Source organism: Centroberyx gerrardi, chromosome 12, assembly GCF_048128805.1.
Source record: "Centroberyx gerrardi isolate f3 chromosome 12, fCenGer3.hap1.cur.20231027, whole genome shotgun sequence".
Taxonomy (NCBI): domain Eukaryota; kingdom Metazoa; phylum Chordata; class Actinopteri; order Beryciformes; family Berycidae; genus Centroberyx; species Centroberyx gerrardi.
In genome coordinates, this window is record NC_136008.1 from 22,665,940 (window position 1) to 22,683,567 (window position 17,628).

Here is a 17,628-nt window from a genome sequence, read left to right on the forward strand (position 1 = left end):
CCCCCTCCCTCCCCCCCCCCCCCTCTGCCAGGGGACAAGATGGAGAGAGAGGGGATTAGGTTGACAGTGAGGTGTGTTACCAGATCCTGTGTTAATGAAAAGCAAGTGGAAGCCCCGCATTCCTCCCTGCGTCCACCGCTCACCGCTCCCCAAGGTAGGGGGGCATTTATAGTTCAATGAAAGAAAGGAGGGAGGCGGGCGAGAGAGAGAGAACAGATGTCTTAAGGTCCATGAAACAAGACCCTCCCTAATCTCTCAGCTCTCCGTCAGACTGCCCATGGAGCGCCCCTGATCTCCCAGGAACACACATACACACACACACACACACACACACACACACAGTGACAGACTCTCTCACTTGTGCACACACGTCCACACAACAACAACACACACACACACACACACACACAAAGGTTTCTCCCCAGTCCTTAGCCTCTCTGGACCCCCAGCTCCATCACGGTGATTTACTTCAACACACTTGTAAAGGAAAACTTCTGTCCGTGGAACAAAGTGAAAGCTAGCCATTAATTATTTACGTCTCTTCTTTTCTTCATGCGTTATTTTGTTTCCCTGGCCGATATTTGAATTACGATCGTGTCAGTTTGTTTACTCTGCTGAAAGAAAGCCACTCTGTTCCATTCATCATATTAATCTGTTTCAATAGTCGGGGAGAAGCGGAGCGGAGCAAAGCCGAACTTAAAGAGATTTATATTTGGAAATACACCCCGCTGTGATTTGGCAAGCTAACTCGACTATTACATTGTTTTCACAGCATTTATAAAAGAATTATGTCACAAGGAGGAGAAAAAAACCCTGTCCAGCAAGGTAATATTGGTTGCTGAGTAGAGACGAAGATGTATGTTGCAGTAAGTCGGGGAGAGAGGAGGAGGAGGAGGAGGAGGAGAGGTGTGGGATTGCTGTGGTGTAGTACAATACCTAGAGACGAATATGAATGATGAGAAGCAATTATACTTCAGGTTTACGGCCTTATTTGTCCTTTTTTGAACAATAGGCTTTGTCTTCAGAAATAATCGGAGTCAATTGGAGAAAATACACGTTTGAAAAGAGAGACACATGTAGAAGCGCTCTGGTGGCTCTCAGCATGCGGCCATGTTGAACTTAAGTCACACTGGGGTTGGGGAACTCTACCCAGAAGATCCCGGGAACAATAACTAGTCCCTACTGCTTGAATTTATCAGGGACGTTAACTAGTTAGGTACTATCTAGCTACCTAGGCTTGATTCCGATAGCTAGCTATAGTGTTTGTGTATTACCTTAAACTGTGACCTTATATCCCTCCAGATTCTTGTGATTAATTCCTTTGTTATAGGGTTTTTTGTGGGGAATCTGTAAAATGATAAATGTTTATCCAGTTCCCAGCTGGACTTCCCATGTATAAGATGTATTGTACATCTTTGTACACAACAGTAGGATTGTACTTTGGCTGTACTTGCACTTTCCCACCCCACCAAGTGTGGCGTAAATTCAAAATGGCCACCATGGGAATAAGGTCCATGTAATTGCAGCATTGTCTGACTCTCAGCCTGTTACATGTCATCCTGTAAAAAAAAAAACACTTTTAAAGTCAAGTATTAAGAAATAAGCACATATCTAGATGAGGCGGTCTACCATACCATCATTTGCTGATGCGTTGCAACTGTCATTCAGCCCATATGAAACTCATCAGCACCCATCAGTTATTTTTAACAGCCTCAGATGACGCATGGCCGTCAGTGTCCCCCGCTACGTAGCCACTTTCCTCTAGTGTCCTATAGTGGTCTTGTGGTAAGTGAACAGTGTATTGCTGTGGTGAGTGACAGTATATTACTCTTACCATCCCAGACAGTCCTCAGGGGCCGCTGCTAGTTAGGTAATGACTCCTTTAGGTTTCTCCTAATTGATAACAGTAAGTCTCGGGTATAAATCAGCCAGGCAGTGGTCAGATAGCGGCTGCCAGCGAGAAACCGACGCGGTAAATCAACGTCCCCGATCCTATCTAATCCTACCCAAGCGTTTGCCAGAGATGTATTTCACTTCAGGAAGATTTCCAGCCAACCCCTTCCCCACCCCACCCCCCCACTTCGTCAGAGAGAGTCGAGAGAGAGTCACCGGGTGTCTTAGGGTCGTATGTTAGCCGGAGGGAGGATGTGCTTGTGTGTATAGGTTTGTGTCTTTTTAGTAATCGTGTTCGCGTGATTGTGTGCGTGAGATATGCATGTGTAAGTTAGTGTGTGTGCGTGTGCGTGTGTGTGCGGGATTGTGGGATTGTGTGCATGCTGTGCTAGTGGGTGAGACTTCCTTTCTAGAAAATCGAAGCATTAGCTCTGAATGCAGACCCACATAATTGTGACGCTGTCCCATTATTGTAGCCAGATCCTCTTCCTGCTCTGCCACCCACACAAGGACCAAACCCCCTGGATTACACCCTAAACCCCCCTCCGGCTGATCACATAGAGAGGGTCTGTGTGTATGTGTGTGTGTGTGTGTGTATACATGCACGTGTACTATATGGACCTGCTTGTGTGCATGTGTTTGTCTCTTTCTTTGTGAGTGTCTCTGCGTGGTTTATTTGTGTGTATGCGTACTGATGTGTTTCTGTGCCCTTTTGTGTTTTTCTGTGTATGTGTGTGTATGTGTGTGTGTGCATGTGTGTGTGTGTGTGTGTGTTTCTGGCGCTTTCATATCCGAGGATCCATTTCATTTGGCTCCCAGTGAGCCAGTTTTCTAAACCCCAAACACATGAAGTGGAGAATATTGGAGCCACCTCAAATACCCCCAAAACAACAGCTGTCCATTTACTCCAGTGGTTCTGCGTGTGTGTGTGTGTGTGTGTTTGTGTGTGTGTATGGCTTTTCCATATGGGACAACCACATGGTTTTCACAGTGGCATAACACAACATTCTTGTGTGTCCCCATGCCATGCCATGCCATTCTCTCTGGTTTCTGTGAAAAGTGCTCATATTTCTCAGAAGAGTGTGAACCTGAGCATTTCTGCCTGTGTCTGGAGTGTGTGTGTGTGTGTGTGTGTGTGTGTGTGTGTGTGTGTGTGTTTGTGTCATCGGGTGGGGGAGTGGGGGGGTGGAGGGTGTATTAAGTGATGATTGGATGATAACTATCTGTCCCCTGGTCTCTGGCCTCTGTCTATCGTCTCTCTAACCAGAACTATGTGTCTGAGGTCCAAACCCTTCAGTAACTAGCTGCCGTTTCTTCATTTTCCGCCCCTCATCAAGCCATCACAGACACTCTCTCTCTCTCTCTCTCTCTCTCTGTCTCTCTATCATTCTTTTTCTCTTATTCTTTTACTGTTCCTGTCGTACTCGTCTTTGTCATTCACTGTCTCTGATTACTGAATTACTGAATTACTTGCATCCATGCATGCTCCCCGCCCCCGCGCACTTTCTCAACTCCCCTCCTGCTGTATCCAGTCTCTTTCTTTTTCTGTTTTTCGTTTTCCTTTTGACCATTTCTTTTTGACCTCCTCCTTGCCCATGGCAGCACATCACAGCTCACCAGTGCAATGTTATGGGGCTGCCTGCTGACACATCTCTGGAGACAAACATAATATGGTCATATGGGGGAAAGCAGGGATGGATAGAGGGAAGGAGAAGTTCTGTCTCTGTCTAATATTCAGCCAGGATGGAGGGAGGGAGGGAGGAAGAAAGAGGGGGAATCCCCCCTCATTAAAACCACTCCCAATTAGGGTGATTATTAAGAGAGCTGGCTGCTGCTGCTGGCTTTAACACCAGGATGCTGTGGTCAGCTGGGCTGTAAATGACGCATGGTGAGAGAGCAGAGAACGCTTTGATACCCACTGCGTGCATGTGTGTGTGTGTGTGTATGTGTGTGTGTGTGTGTGTGTTTGTCTGCACTTGAATGTACATATGTGTTTGTGTGTGTCTATGCACTTGTCTCTATGTGTTTATGTGTGTGTGGGTGCGTGCATGCGTGTGTGTGTGTGTGAATAAGAGATTCTCCATTTAACAAGCCAGTTTGGGAGTTCCCAAGTGCTGTCTAATAAATCCTAGCCATGAAAATAAACCTGGTGTCTACAGTTCAGAAGTAATCTCTAACAGCTCTCTCTACGCCGCAACACCAGAAAATATTAGCAGGTAAACTGCCAACTTGTATCAACAGTGTCGATCCTGAGAGAGGTGAGTCATCCCAGTATAATATTTCCCCGTAGGAAGATTTATACATGAGAAGCCCTCTTTCACTGGAAGCCCCCTGTTGTGTTATTGGGCTCTTATGTTGAATAAGATGTTCCTTAGTCGGTTCGCAAAGACTGGAAAGTTGTGTGCTCTCTCATCTGTCATATCTCTCTCTCTCTCTCTCTCTCTCTCTCTCTCTCTCTCTCTCTCTCTCTCTCTCTCCCTCTCTCTTTCTGTATGTCTGTATCTATTTGTCTCCTCATCTATCACCTCCTCCCCCACTGTCTCCATCTGTCTCTCCATCCATTCCTTGTACCTTTCCATCAAACCCCTCCCTCCACCCTCCTTTACCCTGAGTGAACCCCAAGCCCAGTATCCTTCAGTCCTTCCTTAAAGCTGCACTAGACAAGGTGTTTAAACCACAAAGTGGGGCAGCAATAGAGAAAAGAAGAGCGTTCCATGCCGCGTAACTGAGACGTGGTGGATTCGTCCTATATGTGCCCAAATGAAATTGGGAGTGTCGGGTATTGACACTTCTCCATAAAGCGATGACAGACTGGATGGGTTGGTAAACAGGAGCGTGCTGTGTGCGGTTTACTGATGTCACATTACATGAGCTCTGGGTATTTAAGTTCAGGTTCAAGTTTTCAAACAGTTTCCTCTCGCTGCCATTTGGAGCCACCAACATGCAAATTTGGCGGCGCCAAAAGGCCAAGTGCTGTCAGTTGAATGCTCTTTCGAAAAGCTTTCAAAATTTCCTTCTACTTTCTGTATAAACCAGGGTTGAGATTTTCAAAATCACATAAGGAAATACTAGTAGTTGTAATTATTTTCTCCCCCTTTAATTGCAGTTAGGGACCAAAACAAGTCTGCTGCTGCTTACTGTTGCTTTCCCAGACCCGCAGCCAGGCAGGCAGAGTGAGGGTTTCTGGAGTTAAAAGGCGCATTAAAGAGCCGCTTCTCAGGGCGTTATTAGTCATCCAGGGTAGAGGCTTCCAAATGGACCGCTGCTGCTGTGGCTGTAGCTGACCAGAACAGCCCTCCCATGTCAACAACTGAGAAGGGGTTTCGGTCTGCTGATTTATGGGCCAACAGGCCACCATAGCCCAGGACAGTCTGTGACCGCAGTGACACATCTCTGTTAAAACGGAAAGGGACAGAGAATGTTGTCCTTGTTAAGCTGTGGTTCTAGCTAATTTCGGTTCTTCCAGGGTAAGTGGCCGCGCTGGCTCTTCCAGCCCATGCTGTCTATGGCCTTGGCTGCCTCTGGATCCCATTAGGGCACTCTCACTGTCACTGTCGTGTGTTTCTGTCATCTGTTAAGCTTTTTGGGGTTTTCAGGCCATGCAGAGATACAGATTCAGATTCAAATTCGGTTTGAACAGAGCTTCAGTGATGTTAATGGACTGGTGCTGCCTTTGCTGACCAGAGGAGAACTCATAGGAAGGGAGGGACTGATGAAAAGTGGGAGGGGAGGATGGGAGCAAGGAGAGAGAGGGAGGTAGCGGCTGAGAGGCTCTTCATCTGGTGATTTATGGAAGCCGCAAGCAACCGTAGTTTGTGACCGTTGTGTTGCCGTGACCCCAGAACAACTCTGTCAGAGGGAGACACTCAGCAGAGGAATATGATAGAAGAGGATTCACCTCTTCTTATTAAGAGGTGGTTGTCTGCTACTGGTCATCATATCTCATCACTAGAGAGAATCCCTGCTTCAGTCTCTATATCTGGTGTTAAGGCATGACAGTTTTTTTTTTTTACTTTTTCAGCCTGGGACCCAAATTTTAGAACATTTGTCTCACCCTGGTACCCCGTCTTAATTGAAAACCTCCTCTCTTCGTACCGGTCCTCTTGACATGTGGGGACCCGTCAAATATGTTGATTAAGACACACTGAGGCTGGGGAAAGGACAGCTTCATACGTAATTGTTACAAAGGGCAAATGGCCTCAGAATCCTTGTGCCCTGTTTAGTACCAAGCACTCCTGCTACTAAACATTGGATGAGCATCATGTTTTGGAGGCCAGTGATGTGACTGATGTGTTTGTATGCTGTGCTGCTTTGATGTCTCTAAGCCAGATTGTGTTAGTTGAGTTCAAAACACAGAGGATAGCATTTGTGCGACTGGATTTGGAGGTTGAACTGATCATGTGTTTCAGTTTCTTGTGTCCCGGTTGCTCTTGTATCCATGACCCATGTTAATCATTTATCATTAGAAGGGTAAGTATTGCACTTTTCCGCAGAACTTTACCTTGGTTCACTAGTATTAATTCCAACTCTGTTTTTCTAAGTGAGACTTTCTTCTTTTCCTCCAAGGCCCAATCAAGGCTATACACATTATTGACCTCCCCTTTTTCCCTCTTTGATCCAGTCTAGACTTTATTTGTCGTAGACCTTTCCATCTTTTTCCCCCTCTCTAGTCCCAGCCTATGCTGTACACGTCATTCACCACTCCCTCTTCTTTCCTCCTAGATGCTGTGCAAGCCGCCTCTGTGCTGCTGGAGCTGCAGGATGTGTTGGTGCGAACGGGGCTGAAGGACCGGAGCCGTCTGCTGCTGGGGCCTTTCTCCTGCAGCGCCGCCCTGGAGGCCCGGTGGTGTCGGCACAGCGGCAGCCCCGGACCTGAGCCCGGCCCCCCGAAACTACTGCTGGACCTGAAGGGAGGCCTGCTGCAGGTTTGAAAACCCCCTACATCAATACGCACGGTCTTCAGAGTGGACATATACAGTCGATTTGTTGTCCAAGCTAAATTTTCAAAGTTAATGGGACTTAGGATTTGGGATTTTAAACTTTTTTTAAATCTTCAAAATTAGATTTGTATACGATAGCCCGAATTGCTGCTAAGTCTTGCTTAATTCAAGTTCAATGTCAAAAGTGTGCATCTGCTTTCAATATGACCTAATTACATTCACTACCTGTGATACTCATGCCGTCATGAGTCAATGCCGTCAATGAAGTGACACTTTATTGACCCCTGTAGGGAAAGAAGTCTCTTCGCCCCTGACCACAGCAAGGTCAGAGGTCAGACGTCAGGGCCAGACCAGCACTTCTGGAGCTGGTTGGAATTCAGTGTGTTGCTCAAGGACACTTCAACACGTGGGCTTGAGCCAGGCCACCCTGCCGCCCCCTTTAAACCTCAACCTCAGCTTCACTGCTTGCAGTCTTCAATTTGGTTTTCAGTCCTAATTTTTACAATATTCATGAGCTGACACCCACAACCGCAGCCCATCACACACTCAGCACTCCACTTAAATCTGTTGTCCGTCTTCAATTCGGCCACGGCTTCAGTCCTCTTTTCAATTGAAGTGATGACAGTAAGAATTGCATGCTGTAATTCCTATGTAGCTTTGAGTCACCTCTGCTGGTTAAGTGATGGAATATTCTCAGGCTATTTTAAGCAGGGGTTATATCTGTTGAGTGCCTTTTTTCCTGTGAGGTGTTACATAATATAGACACTGAAAAGTCCCCTTTTCGATGTGACTGTAGCTGAATGTATTATTACTGGTACAATATTCCACATTACTTAAGGGGGAATCCCCCTCCCCCTCCCCCATTTTCAATGATTCCCATAATGCTTTTATTGCGTGCCCATTAACAGAAACATCACTCGCAACTCAACACTTAATACGTAATCATACATTTCCCTCTGCAAATATTGGCGTTTGCGGTGTTTTAATCAAGTCCTGTACAAAAACCACCGGAATTCCTTCCGATTCCTTCTCTCTCTCGCTCTCTTTCCAAAAACCTGAAAAAATCCCCAAATGTTCCTGTTTTCAGAGTTTAGTCATAATCCACCCTTGCGAGCTAGTGAGTAGCGGGCAAGCAGGCAGGCAGCTCCATGTGTGAAGTGTTTTTGACTCAGAGATTCCTGGTCCTCAGTCCAAACCCCAGGCAGGCCTGCTTTGATGGAGCAAGGGAGGGGGAAAACCGCGGGTTAGTAAGGAGGATGTTAGGTTGTGTTGGTAATGTTAGTAAGGATGTTAAGGGGTGACGAGGGTAACCCTGACTGCCGCGCTTCCTGTTTTGGAACAGAACGTTTAACTGATCGTCTACCTGCCTATTTCTGTTTATGTGTCTGTTTCAATGTCCAGCTTTGTTGTTGTATTTTCTTATCACTATTCCTGTTCTTTCACTGTTTCTATCCCTCCCTCTATCAATCCCTACATCCTGCTCTCTCTTCATTTCCTTCCACCTCTCCCTCTTTCCCTCTTCACCTCCTTCTCTCCTTCTTTTTTATCATCCTACCATTTGTACTTGTCTTTCTATCCCAACCGTCTTCCCCTCTCTCCTTCTATCTCCTCAGGTCTTTTGGGGCCAGGAGCATCTGAACTGTCTGAAGCTGGTGGTGGAGCACCTCCAGGCCTACCTCCACTTCCAGACAGGGGACTCGGCTGATACCTATTCCAAGGGCAAGCCCTGCCACACCCAGCCACCGCCCTCCCCGGGTTCCCCCTCTCCCAGGACAGAGCACAGCTCCGATGACCTGCGCACAGGCCTCTTCCAGTACATCCAGGACTCAGGTGAATGTATATGCATACCGGTGTAGTGTAGAGATGAGAGTTAGTATACAGTTAGTATAAACCAGGCTTAAATCTGGTTAAAGCCTGGGTTACAATGCTCTAAATCCTATTTAAAGTGATATGTTTGCCTTGTGGAACATTTTCATTTTTCAGAAGGCACACCTCCATAGATGTTCAGCAGTAGCCCACCTCAGGATTGATTGCTGTATCCACTGGCATTCATAGCAATAATTGCAAACAGGCAGAATTAAATAATATTACCTGGATGTACTTTTCCTGCTTCATAGATGCATTATTCGTATTATTTTTTAACTGGGTTTTCAAAAAGGACAGTGGTAAGTACTGGTCCCCTACATCCACAGGGCGATCAGAATCGTTGGTCGACCATTCATAAACTCCTATGAGAATTGTAAACTGAAAAAAAAAATGAAAATATTTTGCCAAAGTGAGATGTCACTTTAAGATACGCATCGGCTTAAATCAAAGTCAGATGAAAGCCCTATGTGCAAAGGAGTTTCATCGGACATGCCTGCCTGGTTCCACTCTGAGTAACACGCTGTTTATTCCCCCTCCCTGTGCTTTATGTGTGCTGTCCTCTGTACACACACACACACATACACACACACACACACTCCAACATTATACACAGAGGATCAAACTTCTCTCTGGCTCTAGACCAGCCGTCCACTCTGTCAGCTGTGGTTGAGTCTTTGTTTGTTGCACCGTTCCGCTGGTCTTTGATGCATTTAATACGCTGGCTGGAGCAGGAGAACGTACAGTAGTGAACTAGAACAGAGAGGACAATCTGTCGGCAACATGTTGTCAACAGCCGGGGCAAACCGGGCCCCGGAGAACAGGGAAGAACAGTGAGCGGTCCCCCCGGAGCCAGAAGCAAAGAGGGATGGGGTAGATGGACAGAGGAAGAGATGAAAGAAGGATGGAGTGAGGCGTAAAAGGAGGGAAGGAAAAGATGGCGAGAAGGGAGACAGGGTCAGATTGAAGGCTGGAGAGAGAGAGAGGGAGGGATGGAGGGATAAAATGAGAGTGGAAAACCGGAGGGAAGGCTGGAGGGAGGGAGGGATGTTTGGAGAGAGATGGACAGAAGGTGGAGCCGCTGGAGAACTCTCTCTCTCTCTCTCTCTCTCTCTCTCTCTCTCTCTCTCTCCCTCTCTGAAGCAGTCAATTCAAACTAACATGAATGAAAGCAAAACCTCATGAAAGCAACTTTTTTTTTTTTCTTCCATCCACCCCGTTCACAAAACAAAAGCTACAGCAACTGTAACAACAATACTCCGTCCACCTTCAAGTGGGCAGCTCACCGCTTCGCATAAAAGGAAAATAAGCTGCAAGTCGGCCTGCGCTGCCTCTTGAAATGCGTTTTCTGGAACAAGAGTCTCAGTGTTTGTACCCCCAGGGGCCGAGCAATGCAGCAGTTCTGTGCTTGACTGTTTTTTTCAAATAAACATTTTTCCAAAGGACTTGAATCCCAAACAGCAGCCATGACTTAAGTCAAACACCACTCAGAAGTTTAGATCCAGTGTTATACTTCTTCTCCAGTTTTTGCAGGTGCTTAGTATGGTTCAATCAATGGCTGTTTACTCAATAGCAAAATGTTTACTCAGTCCCTTTGTTTATATACGGCTTCTCATGCATATAAACATTCTGAAAGTGTGGAAACATCTACAGCGCTCTTTTAGGAGTTATTGTTTTGCAGGGTTCAGATTCCATAGTAGAAATAACTATAAGAGCGTCACCGCAACAAAGACTGAGACGGCGTGCAAGTCCAAGTTAGTTCTTTTGCTGCAACAGGTAAATTACATACCGCAAAAGAATGCTATCCAATATCATACATACCACATTAGAACACATAGGGATTTTCTTCACATTTGCTTCAACCTCTGAGTGTTCCTCCTCCTTCTCCCAACAGCTGCAGATGTTCCAGGAGGCCAATAAAACCTTAAAACCTTAAAGCCTTCTTGTTAGGAAATGTTGTGTAGCAATGGGTTTTTATAGTATCAGGAGTAAGAGTGCAGCACTGTAGTCTATCTTAATCTAGAAATCCAGGGATTGCTTCCAGTTCCTCCTCTGCTCTTTGGTCTCATCTTCTCCTTTCTCTTCCCTCTTTTTTATCTATCTCAACTCATCTTATCTCTTTCTATTTCCTTTCCAACTCTTTCCTCCTCTTTTCTTTTTTCTTTTTCTTTTTTCTCTTGATTGCACTTCCTATATTTTATCTCCTCTGTATTTTCCCTTTCTTGTTTTAATGCCTTCCTGTGACAATTCCCCCCCCCCCCCCCCCCCCCCAGCCTCCCAGAGAATGCCAGGACCCTATGAGGTGGTGTTCTACAGCGAGACGGAGGAAAGTCCGGGGGTGATGCTGTGGAGGTACCCCGAACCCCGCGTCCTCACCTTCGTCAGGATTACCCCCGTCCCGTTCAACACCACCGAGGACCCCGAGATCAGCACCGCCGACCTGGGGGACGTCCTGCAGGTAGGAATAGAGGCAGAGAGTAGGCTCTATGATACAGTATGGTGTCGATCAGAATGCAGTTAACCCAAAACTAGGAACCGTAGAATGTAGTCTAGAATGAAGCAGGGAGAAGCACAGCAGGTCAGTGGTAGAGTTTAATCAACCAAACAAATGTGGGTCTCCAAAGTGAAAGACAATCTGCAGTGGAATACATAGTGATGCTAACTAATGCTGACTACCTAAGAAAGTCATAGATGATGAGGGTAAACAATTCTACGTTTGCGCAGCTTGTTTTTCACTGAATCAGGGTTCAGATATGAATGGTGCTGCCTGGATAAGATGATTTATGACACATCAGTGCATCAGTTTGTATACTGATGGCAGTGAGTGACCTCGTCCTGACTAAGGCTTATACAACAGATACAAAAGCATAGAAAACATGCACAATTTTGAATCCCTTCAGAAACCCCCCCAAAAACATTCAAGGCACATAGGAGGTAGAATCAGTAAAAAAAATCCCCACCCAAGTGCTGTATGAGCTCTACTACCGACCATTTTATGTTTTGATTTTATAAAATGTTAATATGTTCTACTACTGCACATACTGCAGATATAGACAGACGCACTTGCAAACAGAGCATTCAAGGTACAAACATGTAGAAATCAGTTAAAAAGTATCCAGTCTCTATCTCTAGCCTTATTCAGAAAAATCCATCATAGACACATACACACACACGGCACATTGTGAAGAAATATCATAAGATCCTCTATTGTAGATGAAGATATTGCATCAGTTTTATGAGGATTTGAAGTGGTCTCATAGTCTGTCTACTAGGAGATAGGTGAAGGAGGGGTAAGATGAGAAGAGGAGCTACACATCCCTCTCCCTGCTCCCTGCTGAACATCACCTGCAATGAAAGAGAAATAAACTGTTAGAGTTTGGCCGTGTGCCATTACGACGCCCCACGGCTCCTTCTGAAATCACCGTCCTGAGAACTCCCATACCCGACATGTTATTGAATGACAGAGACCCCTGCTGTCCTTCAAAACATGTAATACACGGCCGGACAGCTGTGGAAGTCATCATGTGTGCTCTGGTGTGAACAGCCAGGTGTCTCTAACCCCGGATGAGGTTATATTTTGGCAGGCTGTAGCAGCTACTGAGTCTGCAGGGCCTCAGCGGGGGACGGGACGTCCCACCTCTCCTCCCGTCACTCCTCTTCCGTCTTTCTCTAACCAAACACCCACCCCCACCCCCCCACCCCCCCGCCCCCTTCTAGCTTATCTCCCTCAAAGCCGAGCCAGGTCCCTTCTTCAGCTTTCCTCCTACTACTCTTCTCCATCCTCCTCCTCATCGTTTCATTCTTCCCTGAAGCAGAAACGTGGTATTTACATGTAAAAAAGTAAAAAAGAAATATATTATAATAATTAGAGATATGTTTTTTTATACACAGGTTTCTTTTTGCTGCATGTCCACTCTTAGATTAATACAGAGTAGGGTTAGTAGTACAATATGCAACAATTTTTTTTTTCCATTGTGTCTGCTTTACTAAACATAATTTCACATCATGTTTCTGAACAATTAATTTCCTTGTGTACTTTTTCTTATCCTGCCCATTTAAAGTTTCAGAACTTTCATTTGCTATGTTCAATCAGAAATTTGTTTCTTTATTTTCATTGTTATTTTGCTCTTAAATTCAATTCCAGGTAGCATTAAAAAGGTCTTCCAAAGTCCTAAATTTGTCTTTCTGGCTTTTAACCGACAATATAATAATTATATTGACTAATAATGTAATAAATTATAGGAATAAGAAGAATGTACTAACTATTAAATTACTGTCAATATTATTATTACATCATCAGTTAAAAATAGGCTACTGTACACCCCTTATAAAGTAAAAATCACCACCAGTTAATGTTATAATGTGATGTTATTACATTATCCTGCAGTTTATTACATTAACAGGTTTTAGCACATTTTCAGCCCATTTAGAGGGACATTCTATTACATTTGAACAAGTTATTGCATTATCAGTTGTCACATGCCCTCAGGGTTTGCCCCCCCACCCCCAGCCTCTCTTCCTTGTTCACTTTCATTCTCCCTCCTCCCTCCGTCTGCAGCAGAAGTTCCTCATCTCCCCGTAACCTCCCTCTGTCCCTCAGCTGCTCTGCTGGACTCCTTCAGTCATTTCACCTAAGGTTGTTTTCTCCTGCCTGTTCTGTGTGTCCAGGCCAGGGATATTTCAAGATTGCAAGGTGCTGCAGATGTCTGGCATCACTCCGGGGCCTCGCAGCTGTGAAGTCCATAATGAACGAAACCACGAAGCCTCTAGCTGATTGGCCGCGTATGGAGTTACAGTAGAGAACAGAGGGAGAGGGGCTGGGGTCTACAGAGGAGGGATGAACAGAGGAGGGAGCAGGGAGGACTAGAGGAAGCGACAGTGACAGACAGAGTTGGGAAGGAGGAGTGGGAGGAGAGAGATGGACGGGGTGGAGGGGGGAGATCTGGAAGGATGGAGATAGATGGACACAGAGGGAGGTGGGGTCTTCAGCGATGTTCGTAGCAGCCTCTGTGTAAAGCGATATGTGTGAAAATACATTTTCTCTAGTCCAGGAGAGAGGTGATTTTTCACCAGTTGATGAAACGGGAGGCCGATGAAACCGTATGTCCTGTCTGACAGGAGATACTGGGAGCTGGAGGATATATCCCAGCACAACACCTCACACACATACACACACATATGCACGCACTCACACACACATGCACACAGGAATACAAGCATGCACACAGAAAACACACGCACAGATATTTCACATTACACATGGACAGTGGTGTATTATACATCAGTTAAGAGATGGATGGGTGCGTGTATTTCTGCATTTCTGTATGTCTGTGCATGCAGATGGATGCCTGTGTCTACGGGTGTGTGTGTGTGTGTGTGTGTGTGTGTGCGTGTGTGTTTGTAACTCGGGGGGGATGGGGGGGGTGGAACCCGTGGATGATGAACATGTGGTTTCCACATCTTCCTCTGCTCTCCTCCTGTCATCTGGCGTGGTCGTGTCTCCTTTGACAAGTCTGTTAAAAGGAATCAGGTGATGAGCCTTCCACGGGGGAGGTGCTGAAAGGAGGAGGCTCTCAGCACCCATCTATTACCCAAACCGCTCCATGTGGGGATGAGACGGTACGGGATGAGATAGTGTGTTCGTGGGGGAAAGCAAAAGAAGCCAAGGATATACTGTACATAGGAAGCATTATTATTAACAGCTAAGAAAACTGTCTAAACAGTTCTGCAACATTAGTTGCCACCTGCTAAACAGAGAAATGCGACTTGCGTTTATAGAAGCCATTGTGCAAGCTGCAACTGACTCATCAGGTCAGGAGTCAATTTCCTAATTCTGCCGCATGCAGTCCTGTGATGTCCAAGTACATGCCCCAGCCAGGCCCTGCAGCAGTCTTGTCTATAATAGGAAACAGTCAGTACAGCAATTGGCATGTTCAGCAAAGCTTTTATCGGTAACATTTCTGAAAAATATAAATTGGAAAATGTATATCTTAAGCTGGTGTAAGTCCATTGTTGAAAGCTGCTCCGATGCGCTTTGTCAACACTGCTGGATGCAGTATCGTGTATCGCGGGCTGTTTGAATGAAGCGATTGTGGAGTAATTATCAGACATTGGATCCAGTTTACTGATGTGTTACACAGCCCTGCTTACCTCATATTTTCATCCAAACACTTGCATAGCAGTGGTGCCGCCAGGTTCGTGGGGGTTATTTGAACAGGGCCTCTTGGGCATTAGCCAAGCTCATTGTGATCCCAGATTTAATTGATTTCAGCTTCTGGCGCGCAGTGATTTTTTTTGTTTTTTTATTTGCTTTCCTTTATATGAAACTTCAAAAGTTCTCAATTAATTCATTTTTTATTTGATTTCTCCGAGGGCCAGAAAGAAAGTCCAGCTACAGGGAACGGAAATGCAGCCATAAAAATCCAAAACAGTAATGGCTCAGTTTCTGCTCCAGAGGAATTTCATTTACTTCACATCTCGCCTGCGCAGAGAGAGAAGCATGGAAGAGAAAGAAGGCAGTCATAATTTCTCAGGGCTCTAAAATTACCATGTGGCCACACGGAGATGGAGGCCGATAGAGAGAGAGTTTGAGAAATGGAAAGTGAGAGGGAGAGTGAAAGAAAAAGAAATAAGCAGAAAGAGAGAGAGATAGTTAGCATGGAGCTGTCTTCCGACTCTCCCCTATCATGTAGACAGTGATTGTTTTCCTATTTACGGCTGTTCTTTACCAGCAGGTGGAAGGAGAGGAGTGCAGGTGAACAAAATACAACTGGATCCTCCTTTCCTCTCCTCCCTCCTCTTTTCATGCCCTCTATTCTCCTCTCTCTCTCTTTTTTCCCTTTCCTTTTTCTACTCCCGCTCTTCTCTTCTCTTTCATTCTCCTACAGCCCCCCTCCCTCCTCCCTCCACTCTCTCTCTCCCCTCCCCGCTGCTCAGAATAGATGAAGGTGGGGTGGTTGTGGGGAGGGGGGGGGGGGTGGAGGGGTTTCCTGCTCCGAGCCAGGCCGCTCTCTTGTCCCCAGAGCAGATCATATTAACATTTTATAAAATCAAGATTTCCTGCATTTAAATAGTTGTGGTTTCACGACTGGTTCCAGTATCTCGGAGGGGGAATTCAAACCACCTTCCATTACTCAAAGACGAATTGTTGCCCGCGCTGTTTTTACATACAGTAGGAGGTAAAGGGTGGGGAGGGTTAGAGTAATGGAGGGGTGGTGGGTGGGTGGGTGGGTGGGGGGGCAGTTGAAGAAGGACAGAGCCCACGGCTGAGCGTCCAGAGGTTCCCACCTGCAGAGGGAACTCAGCGATGAGGGGACAGAGGGAGGAAGGAAGGTGACTCATTCTCACCTTCTCACCGCCGTGTGGTCCAGTCCTCTGAATCATAAGCAGGTGTCCTCGCTGCTGCTTTTTCCGTCCCTCTCTTTTCTTCCTCCCTCTCCCTTGTTCCCCCTCTCCTCCCTTGTCCCTCTCTGTGGGGTTCTGAAGCCTGAGAAACGGGGAGTAAACACAGGAGCTATGATTCAGCCTGACCCCAGCTCAGGGGAGGAGGAGGAGGAGGAGGAGGAGGAGGAGGAGGAAGAGAGCAAGAACTTGAGTTCAGCCTCGGCATGTAATAAAACACGCCGTTCTCATGCACACGCACATTTACCGTCCACCCACGCAAGGTATTTTTAATATACAAATGTATAAATTTGATCGCTCGCTCGCTCTTTCAAGCAGTTGCCCAAATCACTCTGACTCTTTGAAACAGACATCACACCCTCCGCTCCCCCGCTGGGGTTTTCGTGCGAGGCGCTGTGTGACGCCCTCTCATGTCCCGGCAGGGTTCTGCGCTGCCATCACGGCTCTCCTGGCCTGCGACTGATATTATAAAAGCCCTGTGGCCTGAGATGAACCAGCAGGCATAACCGCTGCTGCAGCTGTTGTTTCTGTCATTGTTGTTATTATGAGCAACATGGGTCCACCATTTCTTTCATGCCTCATTTCTTCAGCCTCCCTCAGCTTCACATCCTCAGCACACCCCTTTTTATTTCTACATGCTAATTCGCTCTCTCATTAGTAAAAATATGCGACCATTTGTTGGGAGTTAAAATCCGAGGGGAGTCAGCAGGGCCTTTCGCTTCAGAGGAACAGAGGGGACCAGAAACAGAGAGAGGGAGAGTATGGTTTAGCCAAGATAACTATTATTTTAGTGGGACAGCGCTCAAGCAGACCTGCATTAGTCACAGCTAATGCACTGTAAAAATAAAAGACTGTCCATGTGGTTAATTTGATCTGGAGAAGTTTTTACACCTCATCCACCAAACCTCCAGTCCCCTTTTAAAAGTTTTGCATTACAGAGGAAAAAAAAAAAGAAGAAAAAGTGGAGCGCAAAGATCTCAGCCCAGGCTTATTCCTGATTTTCCACACTGATTAATGTTAACGTATATTGGCCCACCTGAGACACCATAGCGAGAGTCATTTTCAGAACAATTTTCATTACATCTCCTGAGTAAACATTTGCTCAGGCCGACGTCAATTCAATTTGTCTGCTGGCTGATAAGAGGTAGCTAGCAGTGGAATTTTCTGAAATATAGGCATCAGTGAAATAACAGAAGAGCTAACAGCAGTGTTGATGTTGTTAATAAAAGTAATGGCAGACAAGGCTGTGGATGTCAGTGGCTACAGCCTCAGAGTGAGCTAGGGGAGTCTTCAATTGCAGGGACATATCTGAACTTTAGCAGCCATCGGACCCGGGTCGATTATGAAAATTGAAATCATTTCGTTTACTTTGCGTATTTGCTTTAGTCTGCCTGGGGCATAAAATAGGCAGAGCTTACCCTTTTGGGACAATGTGATTGGTCAGTCAGTCCCAGAAAAGTAATGGAGTCCATGCAGAATAGTAGTTTGAGTGCGGTTTGGCAGTGGAGGAGGTGGGTGACAGGGAGGGAAA

At 46.1% G+C, this 17,628-nt stretch overlaps 1 protein-coding gene across 4 annotated transcripts in view; it reads left to right on the forward strand.

Moving 5' to 3' along the window:
• Positions 1 to 17,628, forward strand: part of vps13b (vacuolar protein sorting 13 homolog B) — a 351,965-nt gene that overhangs the window by 265,394 nt on the left and 68,943 nt on the right. For all 4 annotated transcript variants that reach the window (XR_013506903.1, XM_078287161.1, XM_078287162.1 and 1 more), the window contains exons 39-41: positions 6,616 to 6,818; positions 8,447 to 8,663; positions 10,970 to 11,154. Coding sequence is in view for 3 of the 4 variants with exons in the window: in XM_078287161.1 (XP_078143287.1) it covers positions 6,616 to 6,818; positions 8,447 to 8,663; positions 10,970 to 11,154 (605 nt within the window). In the remaining variant the exon portion in view is untranslated. The remainder of the gene's footprint in view (positions 1 to 6,615; positions 6,819 to 8,446; positions 8,664 to 10,969; positions 11,155 to 17,628) is intronic.